We start from the raw sequence: 13,386 nt of genomic DNA, 5'->3' as shown, positions 1-13,386 counted from the left end.
ACAACCACACTATCCCTTTAGCATCAGCAACAGTAAAGGTATAATACAGAGGGACAGTGTAATGACAACTGTGTTTTTGAAGTGCATTTGTATTTCAACTACAAAGCAATTTAATTAACTTACTATATAATGATAAAATATAAAAGGCATCATGGCACATTGCAGAAGAGACATAAGACCATTCAAAAAAATTAATTTAAAAAGAAATAGAAGAATAGAAAAAAACTGCTTTAATTAAAAGCCGAGACATAAAGGATTAATGGTTAATGGAACTGGATTGAAGGATTAATATGTAGCTGGTAAATGTTACTTTTAATTTCTTCTATTTTATAGTAATAGAGCAGAAATAGCATATGTGACGTTCATTATTATTATTATGTTATATTAATATAATATATGTTTTAAGTAGTAGTAGTATTATAGATTTGAATTATGTTTTTAAACCAATTAATAAAGTGACCCAGTGACGTTGCCACCAAAAACAGGATGTAGAACGAAACATTCTGCCTTCAAAATAAAAGCACAATATAATACGTAGACAAACAGATTCGCCGACGACGAGACCATTTTTCTCTTATTTTGTAAATAGAAACCAGAAACGGTGTGTTGTGAGACTGGAACTTGACGAAGCCCGGGGGGCAGGGGAGCAGTGAATGTCCTCAAAGTACACAGTCACCATTGCTGGAAGTGTAAAGCACTACAGGGCCGATCTGTTGTTACAAACATGGCTCTGTGGTGATGAGTGACGTCGGCTGTGGAAGCTGTGGTTCCGCCGTGCCTTTGTGAGTCGTGACGGCCGGGCCAGCAGCAGGAGCAGCAGGAGCAGCAGCAGCAGCAGCAGCAGCAGCAGCAGCATGGCCTCAGTTCCCCCCCGCCGCACATCTGTCAGTGCCCCGTCTCCGACCGCCGCCTTCGTCCTGATCTGGCTGTCACTGACCACAGTACAGGGCTCTCAGGGCGACAAGGAGCCGGTCTACCGTGACTGTGTGAAGCTATGCGTCCGGACTAACTGTACCGGAGCTCGGCTACGAGGCTTCGAGTCTGCCCAGCCGCATTACATGGCGCTGACAGGTGAGTGACGCTAACTTAGCTGGTTAGCACAGTGTAGGTTATCAACAGTGCAGAGCTTCTCAGCCCTCACTGGTCTGTTTGAGGCCCATCATTATAGAGTTAGACCAATAATATTTTAAGTTCACCGACATTTCATAGTCATACATATGTTATCGAGTTTTTCTGACAACGTTGAAGTTGGCTCCACATTCGCCTCCGGTTCTCCTTAAGTTTCGATTCCACCTTAAAAAATGCACATTTCGGCCACTGGGTGGCGAGCTATTCTGCAGATCAGCGCTGATCACACACTCTTGGATTGTCCCGGCGATGTTTTTTTTGTTTTCACAAAAAACCTGCCAGCACATACAGATGCATATAGATCAGTGACGTGCAGTCAGGGTAGGCAGTGCCTACACAATGCTGTCAGGGAAAACTTGAGGTTGAGTTCATGTAAGGTTTGATTATTATTATTTTTTTATTTCAGATAACTTTACTACAGGTTTCAATTTGTCCGCATTTGGTGATTTTCATAGTCTAATAAAAGCGACTCAACAGCGTATGTGTATTGCGGATGCGCAGTCAGCTTCCCGTACAGTTAAAATGTACGTCAAAAAGCAGATCGCTACGCTGCCTATTGACGTAACTGGGATTTAATTAGTAATTTTGATATCTTTTTTGTTCTGTGAGGAAGAGATTGTTGGTATATACTGTTCCATTTCTTTCATAAACACAAATTGTTTTTTGTTTCTTAATTAAAGTGGACCTAGACCGGTACTGTGTATCTGCGTCCTTACCTTGTTTAAGAAGCCCTGGTGGGTTCTAAACAAACATTTCAGCCACTGCTGAGAACGCTGTGTTTTATTGTAATCTCATGAAGTTCAAGTATCAATCAAATTTATCAATTCAATAAAAAATGGATATATGGGTTGTTTATTAACTTGTACCTCCTATATAGGCTATGCTGGGGGTTGGCAACCCGTGGCTCTGGAGGCGCATGCGGCTCTTAAGCCCCTCTGCAGTGGCTCCATGGAGCTTTGAAAAACATAAAAATAAAATTACAGATTGAAATTACAGATAAAAGCCCCTTTTATTTTATTATTTTTCATTTATAACTCAATAGAAAATAATTATTTATATCAAATTTTACTACTTCCTCTTCCCCATCGCTTGCCACTCCTGTTGGGGCTCACGCATCATGACGTTTCAGATTTTGCGCTCATGTGGACAGCGCAGTTAGTTGTGAGGCGCACGATGAAGTTTCTCCATGTCATCACGCGTTTTTTTATATAAAGAACTGAGGCATTTGTTGCAGCCAGGTCGAGCATATTACAAACCACTGTTACTGGACATCTGCGCATGACTGCTGAAGGGAAAGCAGCTTGAATTATAACCGTGTCTGGTTTAGCCTTTTCCCCACTCATGATGCCCTGGTTGACAGTGAGTGATGCGTTGTCACTTTTCAGCATCTGTGTGATGAACAGGGGCATTTGCGTCTTTACACTCTACCAACCAGGCTTGTTTCCTTGGCTTGTGATGTTTTTGCCAACTCAAGTGAAGTAAAAAAGTTATGTCCCTGCCCTTTCCTGTGTAAGGCTCCACCATGCAATACCAACACCACACTATCTCAGAGGCTCTGAAGATGTGCGTAACCATCCGTCTTCATGCAGAGTGGAAATGTTCTCTCTGATGATTACTGGGAGCGAGCTTCCCAAGCATCTCCTACCTCCCGCGGTACTGGTTACAACAGGTAAAAACAGCAATAAAAGTCTCTCTTTTGATAGTAAATGTTGCTGACCCCTGGGCTAAGCTTTCCAAAGATGCCCAACATGTCCATATTTACTGTGGAATTGTGGAGAAAATCCATTTAACATATATCAACATTTTCACTATTTATTGCAACAAATGCTTGATGATTTTGCACTGCCCCCTAATGGCCAAATATGGTTTGCCGTTGAACGTCTCGCCTGATTCACATACTACAGCATGGGTGTCAAACTCTGGCCCGCGGGCCAAATTTGGCCCGCCGTGTAATTTCATTTGGCCCTTGAGGCAATATCAAATTAACATTAGAGCTGGCCCGCCGGTATTCAATTTTTTATTTAAATTTTATTTAATATGCCATTGATGTTTTTTCGTTTGTTTTTTGAAAGTTGATTTTGCACTATTAAGTTATATAAGCGTTGCTTGTTCCATATTCAGTGTTAAAGCAAGTCAGTGTAGCAAACTGAGCAATAATTAACGTTTTATTCATGCACTTTCTCTTGCTACTTCAAGGCTTGAATGTTTGATTCATTCATTATTGTTATTTTATTTTCAAATTTATTATTAGCCTGTGGAAAAAGTTTATCTTGATATTTACCTCAGAAGGCTGCAAATAGAAAAGAGGCATTCAATTTTTATCTATCCATTATCTACCGCTTATCCTGTATTTAGGGGTGCATTCAATTTTTATTAAAATTTTATTTGATATGCCATTGATATTTTTTATTATTATTATTATTATTTGAAACTCGATTTTGCATGTCACTATAAAGTTATATAAGCCTTGCTTGTTCAACATTCAATGCAAAACTTGTTTGGGTCCCTATTAAAAGGGTAATTTGTTCAACCTTGGCCCGCGGCTTTGTTCAGTTTTAAATTTTGGCCCACTCTGTATTTGAGTTTGACACCCCTGTACTACAGTCTAGAGCTGAAACAATTAATAGATTTATCGATTATAAATCGATTTACTAAATTAATCGCCAACTATTATGATAATCGATTAATCGGTTTGAAGCTTTTTTCATGATTAAAACAAGATTTCTGATTGTTTCAGGTTCTTTAATGTGAATATTTTCTTGGTTTCTTTGCTCCACATAAAAAAGAAATCATTAACAGTGAATCATATTGGTTTGTGGACAAAACAAGACTTTCGAGAACATCATTCATCAACGCTTTTTAGCATTTTCTGACATTTTATGGACCAAACGATTCATCGAGAAAAAAATCGACAGATTAATCGATTACGAAAATAATCGTTAGTTGCAGCTCTACCACAGTCCCTCACCTTTCAAGTGATGCCCCATATGTCCATATTTACTGTGAAAAATCCTGCTCAAACATCAACATTTTGACTATTTGATTGCAACAATTGCTGACTTTGCAAAAATGTCACTGTTCTTTTGTCAGGCTGTTGATTAATTTGACATTGCTGTTTATTATTGCTATTCTCCTTTATGTAGTCCTATCATGCTAATGTTATTGCTATCATATCTTAGATTGAATTTTAAATCTGTGTATTTATTGTTTTATCAATGTTAGATAATTAAAACAACAAAACACATAAAACAAAAAGTTCTGGTCTACCTGCAATTACCATAGCAGTATGAATCAACCAAAGCCTACTTGAGTCTATACAAAAGTATTATTATTATTGTTATTATTATTATTATAATGGCACAGGATATTTTCTGGTTATGGTTCAAAAACCTTGGGTTGCCTGTCGTGCCAGCTGTGCCAGCGACCTTACCACAATCTGAACCAAATCAGCTGTAGCAGGCAGGAATGAAAAAGTGAAATATGGCACAGTATGGAGAGTTGTGCAGCCAGAGGGGCCTCACGACGCACGCTTGAATTAAACCTGGTGTCAATATTAATGTGGATGAATAGCTCTTTCTAACAAAGGCAAGATGCAGCTGCATCCCATATATCACTAGCAATCCAGAAACTTTGACATAAAGTTCTGGCGTGCTGAATGGTGCGTGGCGTGCGCCACACCTGGGAAGAGACGAGACGCGGAGGTCAGAGGCTTGGAGAGAGTGTGGTGTTGGTATTGGTGGAGCCTTACACAGCAAAGTACATCACAAAAGATAACCTATTTACTTCACTTGAGTTGGGAAAAACATCACAAGCCAAGAAAACGAGACTGGTTGGCACAGTCAATAAAATCAGAGGACAGCTTCCTCTGTGCGTAAAGACGCACATGCCGCTGTTCACAATACAGTTGAGTAGTGCTGAAAAGTGACAATGTATCACTCACTGTGAAAAAAAAAGTTTGATTTTGATCACTATTTACACAGCTGTGACCATCACAGCTGTGACCATCAGTTGCGAGCCCTGACAGGAATGACAATAGATGGGGAAGAGAAAGCAGTGAAATGCATTGATATACATATGTTAATGCATTAATTAATTAAAAAAATTAAGGTTAAGGAAATAATTCATTTCTATTGAGTTATAAATGAAAAAAATAAAAGGGGCTTTTATCTGTAATTTCAAAAGCGGATTCAATTTCTGTTCTTCAATTCACACATTTTCTCCCTTGTTAGAATTCTCATTTTGCTTCCTCATATTTACTATCACCTGTGCTGCACATTAATAAACAATTGTAATTAATACATTTGTAATAATACATTTTATTATTTGGCCATTCGGGGCCAGTGCAAAGTCAGCAGTTGTCTCAATAAAAAGGTTAAAATGTTGATTTTTGAGCTGGATTTTCCCTCATATTCCACAGTAAATATAGACATATGGGGCATCTTTGGAAAGGTGAGAGACTGCAGTATGTGAATCAGGTGACACATTCAACAGAAAACCATATTTGGCCATTAGGAGGCATTGCAAATTCAGAAATTGTTGCAATAAAAAGGTAAAAATTTTGATTTGTGAGCAGGATTTCCCCCAAAATTCCACTGTTAATATGGACATATGGGGCAACACTGAGAAGGCGAGGGACTGTAGTATATGAATCAGGTGAGACATTCAACAGGAAACCATATTTGGCCATTAGAGGGCAGTGCAAAGTCAGCAATTGTTGCAATAAAACAATGAAAATGTTGATTTTTGAAATGGATTTTCACCACAGTTCCACAGTAAATATGGACATGTTGGCCATCTTTGGAAAGCCTAGCCTATATAGGAGGTACAAGTAATTAAACAACCCATATATTCAATGTTGAAGTTAGTATGGATGAAATTGTCATAGAACTTACCGACATCTCAGCCAATGCACTCTCAGTCTGGATGTGTATCTGGAGCAACTCACAGAGGGATTAGTGAGTGCCACCATGATACTGTTGGTGGACTCATCCAGACGTTGCATAAACTTAAACAATATTGACCTCGTCAGGAAAAATGAAAGTTACTTTGATCTGTCATTTAAATACACAAAATATGCACAAAGACGGCATAACTGCATAGAAAATTTTGAAGTACACAATCGATTCTACTGTTAAGTGTAAATTCACAAACAAACAAAAAAATTAAGTTTTTATGAAAGAAATGTAACGGTAATGAGCTCCCCCTCACAGAACAAAAAAGATTCAGATCAAAATTACTAATGATTAAATTATTAAAAATTAAAATGACTAAATATTACTGAATGCTGTTCTTCTAAAGTGTTATCATAAACTGACTGCCCTAATCTCACACTTCTTCTTTTCTTTATTCCTTTTCCCCTCTCAGGTCTTTTGTTTAGTATTGATTTTAAATGTCTTGTTCCATTTTCGTGTTGTGTTTAAGTTTGCACCAGCATACTTGTATTTATTGTATCTATATGCATCTCTATGTGCTGGTGATTTACAATAAAGTTTTTTTGGAGGAAAAAAAACATCACTGTGGACAGGCTTTGATATGCAGAATAGCTCGCCACCCAATGGCCAAAACATGAATTTTTTAAGGTGGAATCGAAACTTAAAGGTGAAGTAAGTAGTTTATAGTGACATCTAGAGGAGAGGCTGAAATTTACAACAAAGAACTGCTCCTCTGCTCACCCCCTCCCTTCCCTGAGCGCTACGGTATCCTCAGCCGGTCAAATGTCGTCCTCGTCGTCTTTCTCCGTGTCAGCAGATGAGGTTCGTGAGGCGAGGGAGAGGGCGAGCTACCGCGGCTGTAGCAGACGAAGCGGAGAGAGTGGAGGCGGGACTTACGCTACAAGTAAAGCGACGATTTGTTCTCTCGCGTTTGTCCTAACAGGCTCCGGTAGAAACATGGCGTCTCGCTGCTAACAGTGGCAATGCAACCGCGGCCCGCGACCATGTTATTTTACATGACTTTTTGAAACTACGAAAATTAAACAAAAACTATTATACAGCGACTAGACAATGCAGGAGCACATAATATGTATAAAAAAGTGGATTTTGGGTTATATAAACCCATAAATACTACACAGTGTCCCTTTAAGGAAAACCGGAGGCGATTGCTGAGCCAACTTCAGCATCGTGTTTTACTGACTGCACTTGCAGTGTAGACTCAAAATTGAAATGACACCCATAAGTTATAAGCTGTTTAACAAATATTTTGTTATTATTAAACCAATTTTTTTTTTTTTTTTATCAAAACAGTATGGTCATTGTTCTCTGATATCTGGCATCGATAGATCAGATTACTGCCTGTCACTGGATGTTTTGTCTTATTTTGAACATTCAGCAGTTTCTGAGAAGCTCAACAAAAATGATTTTACTTATTTGAATCAAGTTTCTTGACTTGAAATAATTATGTGCTGCTACTGTTTGACCTGAAACAGCCTTGAAAGCGCGAAGCCAGTTTTTCAGGTTGGTTGAGGTGTCACAAAGACCTATTGTCAGTCCAACTGCACAGTGTGTGTCTGTTGTAATCTACGGTGGCCCTGAGGTGCAAAACACAAGCGCAAAACAAAAACTCAAACATATATCAAAAAACGCAAATCAAAAAACACAAATCAAAAGACGCAAATCACAAAAGCAAATCACAAAAATGAAACAAAACACACAAACGCATATCACAAACGCAAATAAAAAAACAATCTGAACAGTCTGAATGTGGTTGGAGGAATGTGCGTAAAAAATTGGAAGTTGGCGGGGCTAAAGCGTGACACAAAAAAGTACTAGTAGGTCATCTCCTGTCGGGTTTAACGTACATGAACGAAACTTGGTACACACGTTCATTAGTTTGGGTCGTAAATAAAAGTTGATGACAAGTGTCCTGTGAATCCTACAGGAAGGCCACCATTTTGGATTGAACGCTAAAACAGAGGCGTTTTTGGTGAATCTGCAAATCCTACAGTTTTTGAGTGATCACCTTCAAACTTGGTGAGGTCGCTGTGGACCAGTTCAGGAATGGAATAAATTGGAAAGTTTTTTTAAATATCGCATGGTGCACAAAATACGGACAGACAAATTTGGCGAAAGTTTGCATTTTCCACCACAGACAACAGAAGTCTTATAACTTTACAATGGAAGGTCCGATCCGAACCAAACTTGCTGTGAGTGATAATGGGTAGTTGCTGAAGAGGACTATGAAAAAAACGGTCAATTTTAAAAACAGCGCCTCCTGGTGGTGACAGAAAACGTTAAAAAGGTTTATTCAAGAATTTGGTATTAACTTTTACACGGATCATCTGATCACACTCAAAATTACTGACAGCATTCAAAACACAGGGTAGATGGTGCGTGTACAATATGGAGCCCAATTGTTCAACGGTGTTGCCATGGCAACCACGCTAAGTCGGATTTTTGCAACAAAAAAGCAAACTGTTTTAACTTTGCGAATCGTGGTCCAATCCAAACTGGCCAGCCCTGAAGAGGTCTATATGTAAATATTCAATTTCAAACCAGCGGCCCCTGTTGACAGCAGACAGAATTAAATTTACAGTTTTTAATGCTACTCTAGCAGGGATTGCTGTATCAACCTGAAACTTAATATGTGAGACCAGAGACCCATGCTGAACACGTGTGTAAAAGCTGACCTCCATACAGAAAGTGGAATGCCCGAACGCCCGATCTACACGAAAATCGATATGTGACTCAAGTGACCTTCCCTGAACACGTTTACGGACACTTACGGACACTGGCCTTTGACCCAATAGGAAGTCGTCCATTTTAAACAGGAAGTGTCATCTAATTTTTCTGTACATTGACCAATCCGCTCGAAACTTGGAACTGGAGACCGGGAGATTGCTCTGATGCGATCATTGCACATGAAGCGATGCCTCCACAGCCCGACATACATGGGACGCAGCTGAAAATAACTAGCACCGCGAGCAGTGAATGAACAGGTTCCATAGCGAGGCGCGTGTGGCGGCTTGGGCACACAGTGACTCGGCTCAAACCCGTTCAGAACTGTTCAGAATCAATGCAATTTATACTCTTACATTTGTATCAATGGCTAAATTCTGCTTAGGTCCCCATAAAGGCTTGGGTCGGCACTAGATTTTGGTGTTTGAGCTTGTGGTAAAACAAACTTCACTTTCCAGTTGGGAAAGATTGTCTAATTGTCACATAAAGCAGCAAAAATATTTTGAGATATTGTAGACTCAAGGTTCCGGCAACATGTCACTACCCAATACCCCCCCAACTATCCCTTTATTTTTCCCCCCTGTTAAAGTCAATATATGTTGGCTGTTTAAATGATTATTTAGCCACTGTAAAGAAGGGATTTTTTTCTTTTTTTTTTCTTCATTTGTTTGAAGTTTAGTGTGTAGTTTTCCCTGTTTTCCAAAACCACCTGATACATTTTTTCCTTCAATTGATTTCGCCAGACAAACCAAGCATCTTGTAACATGTAATGCTGTTGCGCAGACACATAACAGTATCAGAACTTTGTCTGAGTTTCATACATGAGAGAAATATGTGACCTGACCTCCTCTCTGTCCCTGTGTTTCAGGGTGGACGTGCCGTGATGACTGTCGCTATCAGTGTATGTGGACCACTGTGGGTCTTTACCAGGCCGAGGGCTACAGAGTCCCACAGTTCCACGGCAAGGTTTGTGTTCAGCACTAAGGGTAGTGTGTTCATACAGTGGTATGCAAAAGTTTGGGCATCCCTGTAAATTTTCCTTTTTAATCATTGGTTGTTTGGATGAGAAATTTCAGTTAAATACATCATATAGGAGACAAACACAGTGATATTTCAGAAGTGAAATAAAGTTTATATGATTTACAGAAAGTGTGCAAGAATGATTTCTACAAAATTAGGCATCATGTGCATAAGTTTAGGCACCACAAAAGAAACATTCTGTGCATCCTCCTTTTGCAGAAATAACAGCCTCTAAACACTTCTTATAGCTTCCAATTAGAGTTTGGATTCTGGCGGAAGGTATTTTAGACCATTCTTCTTTACAAAACATCTCCAGTTCAGTCAGGTTTGATGGTTTCCAAGCATGGACAGCCCGCTTTAAATCACACCACAAATGTTCAATAATATTCAGGTCTGGGGACTGAGATGGTCATTCCAGAACATTGTATTTGTTCCTCTGCATGAATGCCTTAGTAGATTTTGAGTAGTGTTAAGGGTTGTTGTTTTGTTGAAAGATCCAGCCCCGGACATTGTTCTCCAGAATCTGCTGATATTGAGTGGAATCCATGCGACCCCAACTTTAACAAGATTCCCAGTCCCTGCACTGGCCACACAGCCCCACAGCATGATGATGGAACCACCACCAAATTTTACTATAGGTAGCAAGTGTTTTTCTTGGAATGCTGTGTTCTTTTTGCGCCATGCATAACGCCCCTTGTTTTGGCCAAATAACTCTATTTTAGTTTCATCAGTCCACAGCACCTTATTCCAAAAAGAAGCTGGCTTGTCCAAATGTGCTTTAGCATACTGTTGGGCCCAGCCATTGTCATCTGTTGAGGCCTACTGGAAGTCATAAAGCCTGGTGAAAAGTTTGGGGTCATAAAAGGCCTCATGGTTGAGAACAAAGGAACAGGCCACCCCACCAGGGGTCCAGTCTGTGAGGGACCCCCTCCCCACTAGCCAGGGCGGCAGAGGACATCCACGGCAGGCAGCCGTTCACCCATTGGTGGACACCACAGGATGCCCCGCCCCCTAGGCATAGATAATAAAACTGAACGAACCCCAGAGTTCGCTCTCTTCACCATATTTTCCTAGCGAGAGCGGATGTATGTGTTTAAGAAGAGGAAAACATCAAAGAACTCCATTCTCGCTGGCCAAGCTGTGAAGGTTCTTTCTTCGTCCATTCCTACCCCATTTTTGGTTTTTCCCTTTTTGTTTTTATTTTTATTCAACGAGACGCCCGCCCCGTTCTCTGATGCCGGTATACTGACCGAAGAACAGATTGAACCACGGATTGAACACAGCTCTAGCTCATCTCTTCCACTCCGGCAGAACCAGCCGACGCACGGAACAGAATCGGGCAACGCGATCCACGGACCCCTTCCTTACTCGTTGTAAGGCAACTCATAGTAAGCGATTGTGTCTGGGCAAATTAGCTATTCAGAGCTTATTTTAAACACGGGAGTGCACCCCGGAGTTTCATTGTGTTCTTATTGTTGATGTACTTTTTATTTTCTTTCATTGTCACCGTGTGTGTCTCACACACAGCTGTAACTTGTGTAGAATAATACCTGTGAGCTAAGCTAGCGGACCGTTTAGCGGAACCACCGCGGCGCCGTCCGTCCAGCTGATCGTTGGTATTATTTATTTATTTGTGCCTCTCGCTCTGCGCGCAGCGATCATAATAGAAGCTTAATTTGACCGGTAAGAAGACAGGCTCACGAGATAAACTCTCGCTAATCTGTGTGGTCGAATTGTGTTTCTATTTCTCCTCACGAGTCTCCCCTTTGTACTGTGATTTGTCCTCGTGTATCGCGATCCTGTGTCCTCCACACAGCCCGCGATCACTCATTGAGAGGAAACTTCCGTGATCTGTAAGAACTACAGTTTAAGTCGGACAAGCCGAATAAACTGTGTGATTACAGAAGTTTCTGATCAGACTCGTTCCTTTGTCTATTTCACTTCTTGCCGCCATTACCTTTAAATGTTTCCACGTCACTGCTGACTTCACTTCCTCCCTCAACTCTCCTCTTTTACTCAGCGCTTCCGCTGGCGAAAGACGGAAGAGCGGAGTAAAGAAATCAGAGCACGAGCGCCATCTCGCGTCGCCTCACGGTAACAGCGAGTGACGCCATTTTCACGTGACGTAACTTTTGGTAACCCGGAAGTGGGAGGCGCGTCGTCGTGACAACCGTCACGTCAGAGACCCCTCCTTCTTTTACCTTTTGGCTTTGTTTGTTGCTTCCTCTTTTACTTTGGCTTTGTTTTGTTTACTTCCTGTTACCTGCTGCCAAAGTGACACGCCCCCTTTTCACACACACACACACACACACACACACACACACACACCCACACACACACACATTCCTGCACTCAGATCCATACCCCCTTTTTATTTTATTTTACTTTCTTTCTTTTATATTGAAACGTTTTTACCAGTAGTTATTTTAGATTAAGGGACTGATGTTTGTTGCTGTTATTAATTAATTTTAATGCTTTACTAAATGTTGAACCTTTACTTTAAAGTACCGTTTCTGTCTTTTGTGCTTGTTTGTTTGTAACAAAGGGTAATTGAAAGAAGCCAGTGTACGATCTCACACCTTCTTTGTTATTTATTAATTAATATTAATATTCTTATTATTAATTAGTTATAACTGATAGTCAAGAGACACTTGAAGGTTGTAAAGTGACAGTTTCTCTGTCATTCTCCTCATGCTAAGAGGAGTGGTGCCCCGTTTTTATGAAATTAATAATAAAATTAATTATTAAAAATAATTAATCATTTGTATTAATATTTTCCCACCAATTACTAAGTTGAATCACAACACATACCTCAAGTGACTCCGTTTGTGGCAGCCAGAGAAGAGGCTTTTTCTGCATTACTCTTCCATACAGCATCTCCTTGTGTAAAGTGCGCTGAATAGTTGGAACGATGCACAGTGACACCATCTGCAGCAAGATGATGTTGTAGGTCTTTGGAGCTGGTCTGTGGGTTGACTGTCACTGTTCTCACCATCCTTCGCCTCTGCTTATCTGAGATTTTTCTTGGTCTGCCACTTTGGGCCTTAACTAGAACTGTGCCTGTAGTCTTCCAATTCCTCACAATGTTCCTCACAGTTGAAACTGAGGGCTTAAATCTCTGAGATAGCTTTCTGTATCCTTCCACTAAACCATGATTTTGAACAATCATTGTTTTCAGGTCATTTGAGAGTTGTTTTGAGGCTCCCATGTTGCCACTCTTCAGAGAAGATTCAAAGAGGAGAAACAATTGGCCTCCTTAAATACCCTTTCTCATGATTGGATTCACCTGTGTATGGAGGTCAAGGGTCACTGAGGTTACCAAACCAATTTTGAGTTCCAATAATTAGTGCTAAAGGTATTGAAATCAATAAAATGACAAGGATGCCTAAATTTATGCACATGCCTAATTTTGCACACGTTCTGTAAATCATATAAACTTTATTTCACTTCTCAAATATCACTGTGTTTGTCTCCTATATGATATATTTAACTGAAATGTCTTATTCAAACAACCAAATTTTTTTAAAGGAAAATCATGAAAATTACAAACACTTTCAAACAGCAA

The 13,386-nt window shown here is 40.1% G+C and overlaps 1 protein-coding gene across 1 annotated transcript in view; it reads left to right on the top strand.

The window, feature by feature from the left end:
- The first annotated feature begins 638 nt into the window (after nucleotides 1–638).
- The window catches only part of pgap3 (post-GPI attachment to proteins phospholipase 3), a 37,183-nt gene continuing 24,435 nt past the window's right edge, over nucleotides 639–13,386 (top strand). Inside the window, exons 1-2 of the mRNA XM_083903495.1 lie at nucleotides 639–1,071; nucleotides 9,670–9,767. Of these exons, the coding sequence (XP_083759621.1) occupies nucleotides 855–1,071; nucleotides 9,670–9,767 (315 nt within the window). The 5' untranslated portion in view covers nucleotides 639–854. The remainder of the gene's footprint in view (nucleotides 1,072–9,669; nucleotides 9,768–13,386) is intronic.

The sequence above is a fragment of the Microchirus variegatus genome (assembly GCF_963457635.1).
Source record: "Microchirus variegatus genome assembly, chromosome: 17".
Classification (NCBI taxonomy): Eukaryota; Metazoa; Chordata; class Actinopteri; order Pleuronectiformes; family Soleidae; genus Microchirus; species Microchirus variegatus.
This window is presented reverse-complemented; position numbering and strand designations above follow the sequence as displayed.